At 42.9% G+C, this 18,137-nt stretch overlaps 1 protein-coding gene and 1 non-coding gene across 4 annotated transcripts in view; both read left to right on the top strand.

Moving 5' to 3' along the window:
* Positions 1-6,332, top strand: part of ncl (nucleolin) — a 14,314-nt gene extending 7,982 nt beyond the window's left edge. For 2 of the 3 annotated variants that reach the window (XM_055646197.1, XM_055646196.1), the window contains exons 8-15: positions 1-131; positions 1,413-1,542; positions 1,647-1,795; positions 2,186-2,303; positions 2,545-2,672; positions 2,781-2,907; positions 3,149-3,387; positions 4,890-6,332. The exon at positions 1-131 is cut by the window's left edge and continues 3 nt beyond it. In XM_055646197.1, coding sequence (XP_055502172.1) covers positions 1-131; positions 1,413-1,542; positions 1,647-1,795; positions 2,186-2,303; positions 2,545-2,672; positions 2,781-2,907; positions 3,149-3,387; positions 4,890-4,948 — 1,081 coding nt within the window. In that variant the 3' untranslated portion in view covers positions 4,949-6,332. The remainder of the gene's footprint in view (positions 132-1,412; positions 1,543-1,646; positions 1,796-2,185; positions 2,304-2,544; positions 2,673-2,780; positions 2,908-3,148; positions 3,388-4,889) is intronic. The other variant, XM_055646199.1, reaches the window with a different exon arrangement.
* Positions 1,922-1,996, top strand: LOC129703827 (small nucleolar RNA SNORD20). The gene has a single exon (XR_008724634.1). It is a non-coding gene; the product is annotated as a small nucleolar RNA SNORD20 (small nucleolar RNA).
* Positions 6,333-18,137: the final 11,805 nt, after the last annotated feature.

Consider the following 18,137-nt stretch of genomic DNA (forward strand, 5'->3'; position numbering starts at 1 on the left):
ATTTGGTTATGTGGATTTTGAGACTGAAGAACAATTGGAAAAGGCATTGGAATTTAATGGCAACAAAGTGCTGGGGCAGGTGGTGAAACTTGACAGAGCACGCAGCAAGGATAACAACCCAGGTAATCAAGGTACTACAAATGAGCTTTTCTTCTATTTTTTTAATTTTATTTGTTTTTAATTTATTAGAAGTACAGTAAATTACAATAGTACAAGCCAGATATATCTTATTACATTTATTGTACCCCTTCATTTTTTAAGCTTTAAGGAAAGATATAGATAAAGAAAGTAGAGAAAGTGAGAGAAATAAAGTTGTGTTTGTGTAAGAGTGATCAGTGAGAAAAAAAACAGACCCATTGGTTAGAGAAAAGAATTAAGAGAGACCCTAGAAAAGAAAGGAGGAAAAAGGAAACAAAACCAAAGCTCTATTATAAAAACCGCGCAAAAGGGATATACCAACTTCATATTTTTCCTCCCCCCTTACCAGATCCTGACACCATTTATTTTTTGAAGTACTGATGCACCTTATTCTTGTAGTAAGTCGATAAATGCAGACCACGTCTTTTGGAAGTGGTCTGATTTGCCTGCAAGGAGGAGTCTCATATCTTCCAGGTGTAATGTTTCAAACATATTTGAAATCCACATATTTAATATTGGTATAGGAGTGTTCTTCCAGAATTTAAGTATAAGTTTTTTTCCCAATTAAATAGATTATTTTTAAACACATTTAGTTCAGGGCTACCTTCCATTGTTCCAAAAATAATCCATTCAGGTTTTGGTATCGGTTTTATTTTGAATAATTTTGTAAAGATTTCAAAAATTTCAGTCCAAAATTTTTGTATTTTTATACAAAAAACAAATGAGTGCGCTATGGTAGCTTCTTGAGATCGGCACAAATGAGCTTTTCTTTTGCTTTGTACTCTATCCACGGCTATCATCAATTATGCTGGACATTGGCATGGGGCACATCTTGGTACCGCACCTTTTGTATTGGGGTTCCCTTGTTTAGGTTTAAGATACAGCATGCAAACAGCCACTTTGATACACCATGTCCCCACAACAATCAAAATCGCACTAATTCCCTAATGAATATTAGGTGTGGTTTTAGAGGCCAGTTGAGCTACAGACCTACATGTCTTTGGGATATGGGAAGAAAACCAGAGCCCTTGGAGGAAACTCCACACTGCACCAGACGTCAAGATTAAACCTGGGTCTCAGGCAGCTGCACCACTTGTGCTTAAAATCTTGTGTCTAGATCATCTCTTAACTTGCTCATTTCCTTTCTTTTCCAATAGTGCCCCCTCACGCTGAACGAATAATTCTGTGAATTGTTTGCCCAAGCATTGTATTATGCAGTGGTCATATGTCATTAAATATTTTTGGAAAAATGATTAACGATTCCTTTCTTACAGATAGGGATTGCAGAACATTGTTTGCAAAGAATCTTCCATTCAAGATAACTCAGGATGACCTCAGAGAGATTTTTGAAGATGCTGTTGATATTAGGATTCCAGTTGCTCGTGATGGCTCGGGGACCCGAGGGTATGTTTTAACGTTGGTGACTGATTTGTCTCTCTCCCACTTTGGTTAAATGTGCTGCTCTATAAAACTGGTCTCTAATCGGCTATTTCCATTCTTCCATTCAGCATTGCATATATTGAATTTGAAACTGAAGCAGCTGCTGAAGTGGCATTGAAAGAGAAACAAGGCATGGATGTTGAAGGTCGGTCCATCGTTATTGACTTCACAGGCACCAAGAGTACATTTGCTGCAAAGAGTGTGCAAACACGGCAAGGTATGATTTACAATATATAGGGTAAAGCTGTTCACAAGATAAGTTTATGCTTTCTCCCTATAACCTTTGACACACGTACTAAAGACTTGTCCTGAATTCTGTTTGGAGGTGGAGGTCTTTGATAGCTGGATATGATGAATCACCATCTGATCATTGTGATGAATTGTGAAAAATTCCTCAGATAGTCAAGTACTGATCCAGCTCTTGGGAGCAACAGAATCAAATACTAATAAAATTCTGAAAATCTTTACTTAACAAGATGATTGCACTGAAATGATAATTCTTTAAAGGACATATGCACGGGCACGACATATGCATCTGCGTATTTCTGCTTTCAAATTTCCAACATTTGTTTTGTATCTAAAGCTTGACATTAATTTTGAATTGTAGGTTCTGATACACTCATGGTGAACAATTTGGCATATTCTGCCACTGAAACGACCCTTCAGAATATTTTTGAGAAAGCATCACTGATCAAAATACCAGAGAAGAATGGCAAACCAAAAGGGTAAGATTTTATTTTAATCTGAACGATTGGTGGCTTTTGGCCAATTTCATTGCTGTAACAGTACATTTAAGAGCAAGTTTGTTTAAAAGGAAACTGGACATTGATAGCATTGTTACAATTTTCGATCACTTGTTTCCTTCAGTTAGTCATTTCAAAAAGTGACATTCAAAGCTGTTAAGATAAAATTTCTGGTTGGGTTTAATTTTATAACGTTTGTTATGTTTATATATTTTTATCTTAGATTTGCAATTGTAAAGTTTGAATCGCCTGAAGACGCAAAAGAAGCTCTTGATAGTCACAACAATACAGAGGTTGAGGGGAGAACTGTGAGGTTAGAATTCTTCAACCAAGGACAAAGAGGTGGTGATGGTCAGTAAAAACGAGAATTCTTATATTTTCCCTGTTTTTCAACTGTTGATCGGTAGCTTTACTGTGGAATGCCTGCTAACGATGCCTGCTAATCATGTCACATTTTAGGACCCAGTAAGACCTTATTTATTCGTGGCCTTTCTGATGACACAACTGAAGACACGTTAAAAGAAGCCTTTGAAGGAGCTGAGAGTGCCAGAATTGTGACAGACAGAGATACCGGAAGATCAAAAGGGTACTGCTTTTTAAATTATGTTTTAATTGCTTCTCATTGAGCTCCTTGCTGTCTTAATTAATGACAGTAGATGGATTCGCAAGAGAAGAAGATTAAAACACAGACTGCCCTGGATTTATTACTTGAAAGTGGTCGGAATGTGATACATTTTTTTATGTTAGTGATATTGTGGGATACATTAATTCTGGTAATTTCATTTGCATTACTTTATGAATAAAATTAACCCTACTGCCTTCTTTAGTTTTGGCTTTGTAGACTTTGCATCTGAAGATGATGCAAAATCGGCTAGGGAAACGATGGAAGATGGAGAAATTGATGGATGCAAAGTTATACTGGATTTTGCTCGGCCCAAGACTGATAGCCAGCGAGGTGGTGGTGGTGGTCGAGGTGGTGGTTTTGGTAGAGGAGGAAGAGGCCGCGGTGGATTTGGTGGCAGAGGGCGAGGTGGAGGTCGTGGTGGAGGTCGCGGTGGATTTGGAGGTAAGAAATTGTCAATTCATCAGCATAAATTATAAAGGATCACAATCTAAAGAATGTTTGTTTCCTTGAATTCGGGCACTAACATCCTTTTGAATGTTGCCATTTTGTGTTGCGATAACGCCATATCGACTTGTTCATTCAGATACCTCTCTTGGTGCTGTTTATTCCTGCCTGCCTAAACTGGGCTGGTTACATTTAACTTTCTTTCCCACATGACATTAGCCCTAACCCAAATTTGTTTTTAAAATTTTTATTTTTCTAGTTGTGTCAAATTCCCTGTTTTCATAATGGGTCAATTTCCTCTATTTTGTACATTTGAAATTTTACTTCGGAGTCACGCGAGTGACTACGTGCAGAAAACCCCGTCCAGGTGCATACGCGTCATAGCTTCGGGCGCATAGCGGCAGCGACCGTGTTGGGAGGAGCCGAGCCCTCCATGCGGTGAGTGCAAAAAGCCTGAAGGTAAGAGCTTTCACTTTCAGGTCACTTTCTTCTGTGGAGACTTTGTGCTGGTTTCAGGCAAGTCTAAAAATTATGGAGAAAGTGGGAAAAAATAAAGGGAGGCGTACCGCAGGTACATCTCAAAAGGACCCGAGAGCCCGATTAAAAAGTTAGTGGCAGAAAATCCAGTGACTAAAGAAACGGTTACAAAAAGTACCGTTACAGCACCTTTAGGGTGTAAGGCCAAAAGAAAGACTGATCGGCCTGTAGACTCGGATGAGTCAGACCCGGAGTCAATTTCTGGCATTCCAAATTGTGTCACTATTTCATTAAAGGTCTCACGATTTAACATCCATTCAGTATTGTCATTGAATTTGCGTGACCTGGTGTCTGCAATTATGTTGAATCTACCTGGTAGGTAACTTGTCAAAAGCCAAATGTTTCTGCTAATACACCAGTTCCAGATGACGTTTGCCAATCTATCACAAGATTCTGACTTAATTCCACCCATGTGATTAACATATGCTACAGCTGCTGTGTTGTCAATCTGAATCTGCACATGCAGATTTTGCACATTGGAGCAATAAGCTTTAAGTCCATAGATGCACCTAACAATTCCAGGTACACAAAAATGCTGGAGAAACTCAGCGGGTGCAGCAGCATCAATGCAGTGAGACACCTGGATTTGAATCTACGGCATGAAATCACAGAGCTTTGAAATCTTCACGTAGTCACTCACGTGAGTCCATAGTAAAATTAAACGAGAACTTACCAGTTTGAAGTTTGATCTTTATTTTATGAGGAGTTACGATGAGGGACTACGTGCCCTCCGCTCCCACCCTTATAAAGATCAGCTGGAAGTTATGTTTGTCTCGCGTAGCTTACTATTATGCTTCGGTAATTATCTGATTTCAAACCGCTGCTTTGAAGATTGACGCGTGTGCGCCTGGACGGGGTCTTCTTCACGGGGTCTCATCGTAACTCCTCATAAATTAAAGATCAAAGTTCAAACTGGCAAGTTCTCGTTTAATCTCACTATTAAATCTATATTTCATTTGCAGGATTCAGAGGTGGAAAGATGGGCGGTGGTCCTCAAGGAAAGAAAATAAAATTTGACTAGACTGACAAGACTGCTATACCATGTTCAGACAGAGCCTCTGATCCTCTCGATCGGACATTCCAGAGTTCTGCGTGGTCTCGAGAGCCCTGCAGTGGAGTGGTGGGAGCTCCATGTTTCTGAATGGACTTGCAATTGACAGAAATTGTTGGTACACCTTTGTGGATTTTTGTCAAATTTATTAAGTATTCTGTTTCACCAATGTGTAAATGTACTGTTCCCTATGATTTTTTTAGTTACAATGTAAATGCAAAATAATGTTTTAGAATGTTGTGATGACATACTGTCTCTGATGGATTAAAAGATCTTATTTCATGTTTTTGGTTTTCAATAGTGCGCATTAAACTGGTTATTAAACTTTTTTAAATACTTCAGTACTTCTAAAATACTTAACCTAAAACGCCACCAAAACTTTGCAGCTGGCACTTCCGTTTTCATACTGTGAATGGCAATGATTGAAGGAGATAACTTGTTTTGCAATTCAATTTTGGGCATTGTTGCAATTCAACAAGTAACTGGCAGACAACTGGTCTAATTCTCCATTTTTTAAATGCATAAATCCAGGGCCAGTGCACAGCTCTGCCAGGATTAACTAATGGGCACAACTCCAGATTAACGTTGCAGTCTTCCTGTGTTGCTTACCTGGCCTTTTTTATTTTCTGGGGAAAATTTGCCAACTGGCCTTGGTTTTGTCAAAGTCTTTCATGTGCTTCCAACTTGACTAATGAGGTAAGCAAGTGGCTTGGTGTAATTTCAGTCATACAGCACAGAAGCGGACCCAAGGTCAGTCCTATTTGGTCCATCTCTCTCCAACTGTTCCTATCCATCTATCCATGTACATGCCCAACTGTCTTAAATATTTTTTTTTACCTGTCTCAATTATGTTGCCATCCGGGTAATCCATCAGGCCCTATTTACAATTACAAACACTCCTATTCATTTGGTAATGTAAAACTGGAAGTCAGGGTTGAAGGTTGACTAAGTAAGTACTTGAATCAGTGGGTTTATAGGCATTATTCATGATAGTCCAACATGCACCACAGTTAAAGCAATGGCTAATTCTTGCAGGAATGCTGAAATGGTCCTTTCCAACCAAGTAAATGCTTTATAAAGAATTCTCTGCTTAGAGTTTTTAAGTATTTATAATTATATTCCCATCTTATAGAAAGCAAGAGCACCTTGATTTTCTGTCTTTCAGATATGTGATGAGCTTTTCTATGCTCCCTAGCATAAAGGGATAACTTTATATTGGGTTTTGTACCTTTGACTTTTCCATTTGTTTCATGTTGATACATTTGGGATTGTAGATTTGGGAGAGCTGTAGCTTGAGTCAACTGTATATACACGGATTTTTGAATTTTTACAAATTAAAGTATCCAAGGTGCAAGATTGTAGACTATTTTTTTGAAAAGTGGAATAAATGAACTTGCTTCCCTGTTGAATGTGCATTAGTCTTTTGTAAGCTGTGAAAAAAGCCCTTGAGGTTTGCCAGTTTGAGACTAATGTTAAGTATTTTTAAAGTGCTGTTTAACTGAACATGGGTACAATTTGTTTTGGTTTTCTGTTTTCTCAGATCCTCAGCCTTGGCTGGTAGATTCTGAGCAATCTAAGCTTGACTACTGGCAGTGCTATAAATGTACATATTTCTATGTATACATATTACCATGGTTTAATGAGAAGAAAGTCATTTTGTTGTTGAGACAAGGAACTGCAGGTGCTGATTGGCAAGGCCTGGTTGTGAATCATTTTTCAGGCTTTGTCCTGTCCCAAACTCTTCCAGCTTTCCCATTCCCATCGTAGTCGGTCTGAAGTAGAGGGTTTTGACCCAAAAAGTAATCTATCTGGTCTGACCTGCTGAGTTACTCCAGTGTCTAACAGTGTCATAGCTTCTTTAAAGGACGAGATACATTTAAATCTGATAGAAAGCTAATATTGCGTTGGGTCCCAGCATCACACGGTCACCCAACGCAATATTCCACCAATTCCAATAGGGGGTGGGGGGGGGGAGGGCTTTCTGTTGTGCTAGTGCGGGTGTTGTGGGCCGAAGAGACTGGTTTCCAGAGAGCTAGTATGGACATTGTGGGTCGAATGGATTCTTGGGCTGGCAGTATAGTCACTCGGGGCTGGCAGCTGAGAAACCACCAGAAATTCTGCCCAAAACAGGTGACAGACTCGGAGAGCAGGGGGAGAGGATGGACTGAATGGATTATTGGGCTGGCACTTACAGCTGGTGGGCTGGTAGTTCAGTCACTCACGGCTGCTGGGCTGGCAGTATCGCAAACCGTACGTGGGTTTTGAATTACATTTTACTCCGATGCAAGCCAAGGAATGGCATAATTGTTAGCTGTTAATTGGACATTATCAACCTCAGCAAATTGACAATATCCTATTGAAAGGGAGTGGGTGTTTAAGCTGTCAGGACATTTTATTATTTGCCAAAATATACATCTCAATACCATGATAGAAAACTTACTTTTCCACACACCACTTATAAGTCTGGAGATTTTTTAAATGACAAATTTAGCTTCAGAAGCGTTTTCTTTTTGCATGTAAACACCCACTTCCGAACCACAGCCAATTAAAAAAATTTACAGCCAGATTTATCACTTCTGAAACTTTTTAGATACCAAATGAATCAAGAAAAAACACAAATAATGCCCTGCTGTTGATGAAATGCAGTGAGCAAACATGATAATTCCCAATATTTTCAATCTATATCTGCACAGCCAATTTTCGCCAACCATTTTAGCTGTTGCGGTCCCTTCAGCTCTCGCTTCTCTTTACCTTCATTTCTCTTCACTTTTAGAATTCTGAAGTAGGATAGATGTCTCTCACGGTTTTGAATTACATTTTACTCGGATGCAAGCCAAGGAATGGCATAATTGTTAGCTTTTAATTGGACATTATCAACCTCAGCAAATTGACAATATCCTATTGAAAGGGAGTGGGTGTTTAAGCTGTCAGGACATTTTATTTGCCAAAATATACATCTCAATACCATAATGATAGAAAACTTACTTTTCCACACACCACTCGTAAGTCTGGAGATTTTTTAAATGGCAAATTTAGCTTCAGAAGCTGTTTCACGGTTACCCTGACTTCCACAATTATTTACGGCGCAAAGATTCGCCATTTTGGCGGCTTTTAACAGGTAGGAAAGTACGCATTTTGTGTATTAACAACATATACCGGAAGCACTTCAACAACAACTCCGACCCCCAACGCATATGGCAAGGCATCCAGGCCATCACGGACTATAGACCCACCAACACCACCCCCACATCCAGCGACGCCTCCTTGAGGAGCTTAACCACTTTTACGGCCGCTTTGACAGGGACAATCTAGAGATGGCCATCATGGCTGTGCTCCCTGCCAATCACCAGCCCCTCACACTCACCCCCTACGACGTGTATGTGGCACTGATCAGGATTAATGTACATAAGGCTGCTGGCTCTGACGGCATCCCTGGGCGCGTCCTCAGGGCCTGTGCTGCGCAGCTGACAGACGTGTGGATTGACATCTTCAACCTGTCACTTGCCCAAGCAGTTGTCCCCACATGCCTTAAAACCACCTCCATCGTGCCGGTGCCAAAACACTCCACTGCAGCAAGCCTCAACGACTTCCGCCCAGTTGTACTTACTCCCATCATCACCAAGTGCTTCGAGAGGCTGGTCCTGGCACACCTCAAAGGCTGCCTACATTGGAGACACTTGCGTAAGAATGCTGTTCATCGATTACAGCTCAGCATTTAACCCCATTAAACCCTCTAAACTGATCACCAAACTCGGTGACCTGGGCATCGACCCCTCCCTCTGCAACTGGATATTGGACTTTCTAACCAACAGACCCCTGTCTGTTAGGTTAGACAAGTACACCTCTTCAACCCTCACGCTGAACACACCGGCGTTCCACAGGGCTGTGTGCTGAGCCCCATCCTCTACTCCCTCTTCACCTACGACTGCACACCTGTACATGGTACTAACACCATCATCAAGTATGCAGATGATACAACGGTGATTGGCCTCATCAGCAACAACGATGAGTCGGCCTATAGGGAGGAGGTCCAGCTCCTAGCAACCTGGCCCTTAACTCCAAGAAGACCAAGGAGCTCATAGTAGACTTCAGAAAGTCTACGGGCGGCACGTACACCCCCATCCACATTAACTGGACAGAGGTGGAACGTGTTTCCAGCTTCAGGTTTCTGGGTGTCAACATCTCCGATGACCTCTCTTGGACCCACAATACCTCAACTCTGGTCAAGAAGGCTCACCAGTGTCTCTTCTTCCTGAGGAGACTAAAGAAGGTCCATCTGTCTCCTCAGATCCTGGTGAACTTCTACCGCTGCACCATCGAGAGCATCCTTACCAACTGTACCACAGGATGGTATGGCAACTGCTCTGTCTCCGGCCGGAAAGCACTGCAGAGGGTAGTGAAAATTGCCCAACGCATCACCGGTTCCTCACTCCCCTCCATTGAGTCTGTCCAAAGCAAGCGATGTCTGTGAAGGGCGCTCAGCATCGCCAAGGACTGCTCTCACCCCAACCACAGACTGTTTATCCTCCTCCCATCCGGGAGGTGCTACGGGTCTCCGTTGCCGGACTGTATGCACGTAAATATATTCATATATTGCTCATATTCTATGTCGCACTTCTAGGGAGATGCTAACTGCATTTCGTTGTCTCTACTGTAGACTGCACAATGACAATAAAGTTTAAATCTGAATCTGAAGCTCCGATGTCCTCCAGATGGATTGAGCAGTTCCGTTCGTCAAGCCCTTTCACCCTGAGACCTTACGTGCAACCCCCTATATACACATAGACTCTCAGACACACAGGGCTCACACACAACCAATACTAAAATGCCAAGTAACTTCAGAACGTGGTGAACATACAGTGTGTAAACCGAATGATTCAAACATTTAAAGCCTCCTGTCGAGTCTGCTGCTGAAGCAAAAATGTACTTTAAATAACGTTGAACAAACACACTCACCATAGAGAGAGCAGTAAGCTCTCTTGAATTATTCAACGACGTCGTCACTCTGTGCCTTCTGCAGTTAGCGCCATCTTGCCACACAACCTCCTCGCCGAATATTGAGCCAAAACTTTACATATACTTTTCTCACAAAACGGTAGTAATTGATGGGCCGAATGGCCCAATTCTACTCCTATCACTTATAACCTTATAACATGCCTCTGTGTAATGCAGTTATTGCCCTGCAGATGGCAGCCTTGCATTTAAATTGGCCATAATTGTGCAAGGAAGTGCCTGAAACTAGAAAATACGGCATTTAGAATTTCATGTATTTTATCATTACTATATAATTACTATATTACTAAATCTGATATGACAGATTGTCATAAAAAACATGTTTGATGATTTCCTCCAACTCTGGAAAATTTAAAGATTAGAAATGAATAGATGTGCAAAACTGAATAACAGAAATGAATTAGGAGGAGCCACGGACTCTGGTAGGGAATTGGCCGTTCCAGCCGTCCCAGCCGCTGTGAGGACTCTCCCGACGCCGGAGCAACACCACCCGGCGAGAACGGCCAGGAACATCGGGCCTCCGTAGAGGCAACTGTGGAGGCCTCAATAGGCCTGACTATGGGAGAACTGGGGATGGGGACTGGACATTGTGCCTTCCCCCACAGTGGTAACCATTGTGGGGGGATGTTTTTTGTGTGTAAATGATTATTTTATTCTGTCCAAGTTTGCTGCCGGAAGGGAGAGTGTACGCTGGCGCGCTTTAGCTGCCGCTGCTCTCTCTTCATATTGTGTTTTGGATTTTTGTCTTTAATTTGTGTACTGGTGTTGTCTTTACTATTTATTTCATTCCGTTTACATGTTTTTACTCTATTTGCTAAATTTTGTAAGTATTATTATTATTATTATTATTTAAAAAAAGGCACAAACTGCTAGAGTAAGTCAGTGGGTCAGGAAACATCATCTTTCTATGTTCTCCAGAAATGTCACCTGAATCCCTGTTACTCCAGGGGAGAGAGGGAAAGAGAGGGAAACCAAGGGTTACTTGAAGTTAGAGAAGTCAATATTCCCATCTCCACCCCTTTCCGCAGAGACCATTCCCTCCGCAACTCCCTGGTTAACTCAGCCCTTACCACCCAAACCACCCCCTCCCCAGGTACTTTCCCCTGTCCCTAAGCAACACCTGTCCCTAAACCGTCTCCATCAACTCCATCCAAGGACCCCGACAGTCTTTTCAGATGAGACAGAGATTCACTTGCACCTCCACCGCTTCCCCCCCCCCCCCTCCACTTCCTAGTTCTCCGACCAGTCTGACCATCCCCCTAATTATATTTTATCTTGTCAGCTTCCCCTAGATAACGATTATGTATTTTACATTTTTCTTGATGTCTCCTTTTCATACCCTACACTTCCTTATCTCTGTGTCTCCCCCTCCCTTGACTCTCAGTCTGAAGAAGGGTCTCGAGCCAAAACATCACCCATTCCCTCTATCCAGAGCTGCTGCCTGTCTCGCTGAGTTACTCTAGCACTTTGTATCTATCATTGGTGTTAACCAGCATCTGCAGTTCCTTCTCATAGATTGGTCAACAATTCTGCTTATTGTTGACCAACTGCTTCCTGACCTCAGAACATTGAGGCTAGTAACAACACATTAACTGCCAGGATGTTAAGAAATCTTTGGTCTATAATATGCTAATTCAAACGGTCAGCCATTTAGCCTGTTTCATCCAGAGAAAACCTTAACCATTGTCAAAGAGTGTTTAATTGTCATAAGCACCAACAACAGAACAATAAAATTCTCACGCAACAGTATAAAAGGCCTGTAAATGCATTAATAATAGGTAACATATAAAAGACAAAAATTAAAATAAAAAAATTAATAATCCTAGTGGTAGTGCAAAAATGCCCAAAGTCCACAAAATATAAACAAGGCAGTCCATTGTTTAGTTAATGTTGTGCAGTGTCCAAGTGCATAATGGTTGTCGGGAAGAAGCTGGTCCTGAACCTGGACATTACAGATTTCATACTCCTATACCTTCTACCCAATAGCACGAGTGAGGCAACTCGTAGTTGATCAGGCAGAGCTGGATTTACCCCTAGGCTTCATAGGCTGAAGCCTAGGGCCTCGAAATCTAGGGGGCCTCCGGCCAAGGCAGGACACCTGCCGTTCAACTCTGGGCGGCCCCAACCCCCTCTCTATCAAAGATTATAGAGCAGAGCAAGATGCGCCACTCTGCGAAAAAAGCGTAGTATGACATGGGTATGACATGCCGCCATTTTATTGAGCTGTAATTTACAATAATATTAATAAAATGTACAATAATATTAACTAAATATGTGAAGTGATCGATGCTATATAAAACACTGTTCCCTACAACACTGATTACACCAAAGATGATAGAGCGGATCAATCTTTGGAACGAATTACACCAAAGATACTAGAGTGATGAAGCCGAATAAAGTTACAAAAATAAGAAAAAATTAAAATAGGTTTCAGGGCTAGCTTACAGCTTATATTTAGTATCAAATTAGGCTTGCCTCAGGTTGCAGTGTGTGGGATAATAAATACCATAACATTGTCTCCCAAGTGAGGAGGTGACAGAGAGGAAGAGAGACATAGCTAGTCAAATCTTTGAAGTGAGATGCCATAAAGCAAGTGACCAATGTTTATGGGGGAGGAGGTGATAGAGGAAGAGAGACATAGCTAGTCACATCTTTGAAGCAAGATGCAATAAAGCAAATGGCCTATGTTTATGAGGGGCGAAGTGACAGAAAGGAACCAGGGAAGTGGAGAGATAAGATGACTTAAAGCAAATGGCCTATGTTTATGAGGGAGCAAGTGACAGAGAAGAAGCAGCGAACAAGCTAGGGTGATCTCTTTGGAGATAAGATGACTTAAAGCAAATGGCCAATGTTTTTAGTATATCTTGTACCATGTAAACAAAAGGCCTTTGATGTGATGCATTCTGTGGAAACCTTTTCCTGTACCTCTGACATGACTAATGTATGTGGAATGTGCTAAGGGGACACAAAAACCCTATTTAAGGCAATGTAATTCTGTTGTTCAGAGAAGAGGACCGAGGACAGTTGATTGTCTACATTGGTCACTTAGCTGGAAGTCTCGCTCCCTTCCATCGGCTGATGTTAAGTAAAGTTTTGAACTGGTCTACCAAACAGTTTGTGTGGTGTCTGTTTATTAAGAAGCGAACCTGGTTTAGTAGTTAAGAAAAGTAGCTTTTTCATTGGCGTTTTTTTGGCAGGCCTCGCTGGGACCACATCAACGGCTGACTGTGCAAGAGGTTGCAGAGGTTGCCGGGATTGGAAGGGAGATAACTGAGCTCTATCGGCCCCCTTGTATGACCGACTCCCTAGAAACTCCCGGGAACGTCTGTGATCCTTCATCAGAGGTTGATCCAGGTTCCCAGCCGAGGTTCTTAGTGACAGACCAAGGTAAGACCAGTTGGGCTTTATAGGTTTTTTTTTCAGACGGGATTGTGTTTGTATTTTTCAGACAGCATTGTGCATGTCTTTTCTAAGAAGGGCTTGTGTATATTGTTAAGAAGGACGTGAGTGGTTTCTCTTTCTTTCTCTATCTCTGTCTATCTCTCTTTGTTTTCTCTTTTTCTCTCTCTCTACTAAGGGCTCATCAGCCTCGTTGAGATATCCGTGATTTGTCGGGTTGAGATACGGGGGTTGAGGTGTGCGTCTGGCTTATTCAGACATCCGAAGGGTTGTCGGATTGAGAAATAAGTGGCGTTGTATATTAAAGAGTAAGAAGTCTGCGGGGGTCCCGGTACGCGGGTCTGCTTCGTTGAGACACCTGGGGCTTATTTTAAGTCTGCCAGGTTGAGAAACGGGGGTCTCGGTTAGCGAGTCGGCCTCGTTGAGACACTTGGGTCATATATTCAAGAGTTTAAAAAAAAACAGGTCAGCCAAATTGAGAAACTGGGGTCTCGAGTAGCGAGTCGGCCTGGTTGATAGATTTGGAACGATTCGGAATTAAGCGGTCTGCTTTCTCTTTTTCTCTCTCTTTTTCTCTATCTATCTATGGGGAGTGCTTTGGATAACAGTGAGGGGGGAACCCCCGTCCAACATATGTGTTATTTGAATCCTAAGTATAATAAGAAATTTAGAATGTTAAGTTACAAGTTGACCAAACGGTTGGGGGATGAAGCCTGGTCAGTAGGGGGCACATGGAATGTCGAGACAATTAAAAGAGCAGAGATGTTGATATGGGAAAGGAAGGCAGGAAAGAAATGGAAGCAGAGAATTAAAACGTGGAAAGCAGAAGCAGAGAAGAAGCATGAGGAGAGTAGGGATCAAAGTTGGATGGATACTGCATGTAAACAAGGGATAGAGGAATAAGGATGGCACTATGAAAGGATGGAAAGTATTGCAACTAGAATGCCAGTGGGCGGAGGAACAAGAGAAAATAATTAAGAGACAGGCGGGAGGTGATAAACAGGTGATGGTTAGTAAAAATAAACCCAGTACTGGTAAATCCTCTGCAGGAGACTTCATGTCTGGCACAACGACCCTGTTTGGTAGTGAAGATGAGGAGTTAGATAATCCTGGGAGACGTCCACCTCCCTATGTCCTACCAGTAGCAATGGTATCCTTACCTTTGGCAGCTCCGTCAGTAATATCCATATACCCCGAAGTTCCGACCTTACAAAGCTTCGGTGCAATACTAAAGGAAGACATGAATGAGCTGACGGACAGTGTCCAAGATGAAGCAATTAACACGGTGGTATCGGTTGGGGAGCGAGTAAAAACAAACCCTAGAGGGACTGCACAGAACCTCCCTATGAGAGCGGTGCCAAACTCTAGGGCAGGTGATGCCAATCAGGCCGATACCATGCAAATATACGCACCATGGAGACCACACGAGCAATGTATGATACGGGATAAAGCCCCAGACCGCCATAAGACCCCGAAGGAATTTGTAGAATACCTCCGCAGTATGGTAGAATATTATCAGGCTACAGACCGTGATATTTGGTCCATGACCTTGTCACTTTTGTCCGCGGCAGAACGACAGAAGTGGAAGGATGTTATGACACATCAGACTTGGCAGACACTAAAAGCCGTGCAGGCACATGCAGACGAGACAGTTTGTGTAGATTTTATGATGACCAATCTGTTTGAATGTTTGAAGAAGCCAATTAACATGTCGGTGGTCCTCGATTGTAAGCCCGGTCCAAAGGAAGACCCCCAGTCGTATCTGGATCGTTTCACTAGTATCTATGGGACCTTTGCAGGAGACTCTGTATACAATGCGGGCAATAGGTCCCCAGCTTTTAATGCTATGTTGATGAGTTGTCTCCCTCTTAAAGTGCAGTCAATGATTAAAACAGACTTAAACTGGTCAGACAACGACATAATCCAGATGAGACGTGCGGTACCTGCCTTTTGGGCTGACGGTGCTGGAAGCACGGCTGCCACCAGTGCACCCAGAATAAAAACTAAATATTATATGTGGGATACAGCAGCTGAGGAATCCTACCAGGCTCTGGCTATAAGACCTGGGAACGGGATGCGCCCTGGTAGAGGAAGGGGTTTTCCACCCAGACCACAATGGGATAGACCACGATGGGGAGCATTCCAGGGAAGACAAAATCAAAACCACCCAGGGCAGGGAAGATCACGAGGTGAGAGGGAAACTGGAGGAAGCTGTTTTCAGTGTGGGGGAAGAGGGCATTGGAAAAAGGAATGTCCCTCTGGTGTCTCCGGGGCAGTACAGGGAAGACAGGCTCTGTACTCGACCAACAACCCGTTTTCCCAATGACCCACCCACTTCCCTGTACAGCATCTATTCCCATTGATCGCCAACCCCGATGAAGAACCCATAGTAAACATGATGCTGAGGGACACCAGAGTTCCGTTTTTGATTGATACAGGAGCAACCTCATCTACCCTGAATCAGGAGCTTGCGGCATCTCTTGGAGTTCCCATGTCAGACCATGTAACACGGTTATCAGGATTGGATGGGAAAGTACGGTGTTACCCGCTAACTCAGCCTTTGACTGTAACCTATGGACAGGAACAATGTACCCTCCCCTTTTCCGTTACACCATTTCTTGGCTGCAACCTCGCAGGCAGAGACCTATTGATAGGATTAAAAGCGGGAATTATCTGCACTGACGAGGGAATTCACCTCCAGACCCAGAAGATGATGCACACACACTTCCCAACACCTCAATGGTGGGCTATTGATCTTTTGTCAGCACCAGTCTTTGGAAATACACCCGATCCACATGTGACCTTATGTTATGATCCTACGGGTTGCAATCCCGAAATGGAAGATTATTTTAGTTCACTAATAGGGGAAGCAACTAGGGTCCGCTTGATAGGAACAGTGTCAGGCGAACCTGGCACTGCCTTGATCGTGCAAGTGGAGGAAGGGTTGTGGAAACAGAATGCTTCTCTAGTGGCACCTCATGTAACCACCTCAGTGAGGGCAGACCACTCAGCAAAAGAGCTGGGGTACCTCACCTACGAATTATGCAAACAAGCAAGTAACATACTGGGTGAGCAATATTTTTCTCAGGGAACGTTGGCATATTGGCAAGAGAACCAGATCGTTGAAGGAGTTATCAGCCGCCATCAGCCAACAGCAAACGACATGGACAAACATCAGATTTGGGCGACATCACTGCATGAGGTAGGACTGACTTATTGTGTACCTGTAATTATTAGGTATGTTACAAAACGTACCTGAATCGTGGCTGAGCATCTGCCCCTCCCCTTGTGTGTGATTTTGGAGCTGTTTGGAGGGGGCGGGTTTAAAACCCGATTTTTACTAGGCTGTTCCAATCGCAGATGTTCAGCCTAGTAAATCATTAACGGAGAATCGCTGCAAGACCCGGTCCCAAAAGCTATTATTAGTTTTATAGGCCTCGAAGAGTAGATATAATAAATTTAAAAGCTCTCGTTCATTCCGCAAGCCTGGTAGCCCCAGGGTTTTATAAAGCAAACAATTAAAGGTATGTACCTTATTTTTACCATGTATATAACCCTATAATTTAAATTTTCTATAGCGAGTAGCTCATTTTGGGCTTTTTATATCCCCCAGCATTTTTCTCGGCATTTGAGGGCACTAATCCAGCGCGCGCTGTCAACATTCTAAACCTGCTGCGTTCCACATGTCCCGATTTATTTTTGAACACTAAATTCCTTCCATTTGGCCTATAAATTAATGGATATAAAAATCATGTTATATTGTGAATTATTTGTGTCACTTAGGCATCTTTCCCATGTGCTTTTGACTATCTAAGATCACAGCTTTTTTGTAATGCCCATTGAAAATCAATAGGGAACAAGATGCTAATTTCCGAGTATGAAAATGGTAACCTTGAGATATGAAAGTGAATTTGGTGTCAAATTAAACTTATTGTTATGCTTTATCTGATGGGATAAATTGCAGACTTGATTTTTTAAATCTCAAAATTTTGTAACATTGCTCAGAGTTAGGCTAGTACAAGACCTCAGTTGCAATTAATGCAGATCTTTTACGCCTATGCACGCCATCCTGTACCGAACCCCGCAACTATCCTGAGCCAGGTTCCCGCGTCTGCGACAATCTTCACAGTTATTGACCTACAACATGCATTCTTTTCAATCCCACTGCATCCCGATTGCCAATACCTTTTCGCCTTTACATACGAAGGACAACAATATACATGGACAACTTTTTCAAGAGGAGCATTGCCCGCTGCCTCGGGAGCACCGACCGCGGGCAGACACTTGAGGCTCTCCCGCCGGCCGCCTTCATCTGATATCGGGGGGACCGGGAATCAGTCCTGGATCAGGAGTGGAGAAAACGACCTCTTCCCCCAAAGGAGCCTCTAGTATCTTTGCTTTTCCCTGCGACCTGATATAAGAGCAGATTGTAGAACAGTGGAGTCCGTACCCGCTACCAAAGATGTCGCGTATGGCATAAACAAATGGCGGCCGTGACGTTCCATTACGTACTACACGTCAGTCCATTGGATTTCGGAGGAGTGGTCTATCTTGCTCTGCTCTATAATCTTTGCTCTCTATCTCTCTGTCTGTCACTCTCCCTATCCAGGTCTCCACTCTCCACTCGCTTCTCATCCGCCGGCACGGCAGGCCGCCTTGTACATGCGCACTGCTACGGCCAGCATGTCTTCCCCTTGCTGCACATGAGCACAACCACGGCCCGCACACCATCGGCCGCCCTGCGCAT

The sequence above is a fragment of the Leucoraja erinacea genome, chromosome 14 (genome assembly GCF_028641065.1).
Source record: "Leucoraja erinacea ecotype New England chromosome 14, Leri_hhj_1, whole genome shotgun sequence".
In the NCBI taxonomy this organism is placed as follows: Eukaryota; Metazoa; Chordata; class Chondrichthyes; order Rajiformes; family Rajidae; genus Leucoraja; species Leucoraja erinaceus.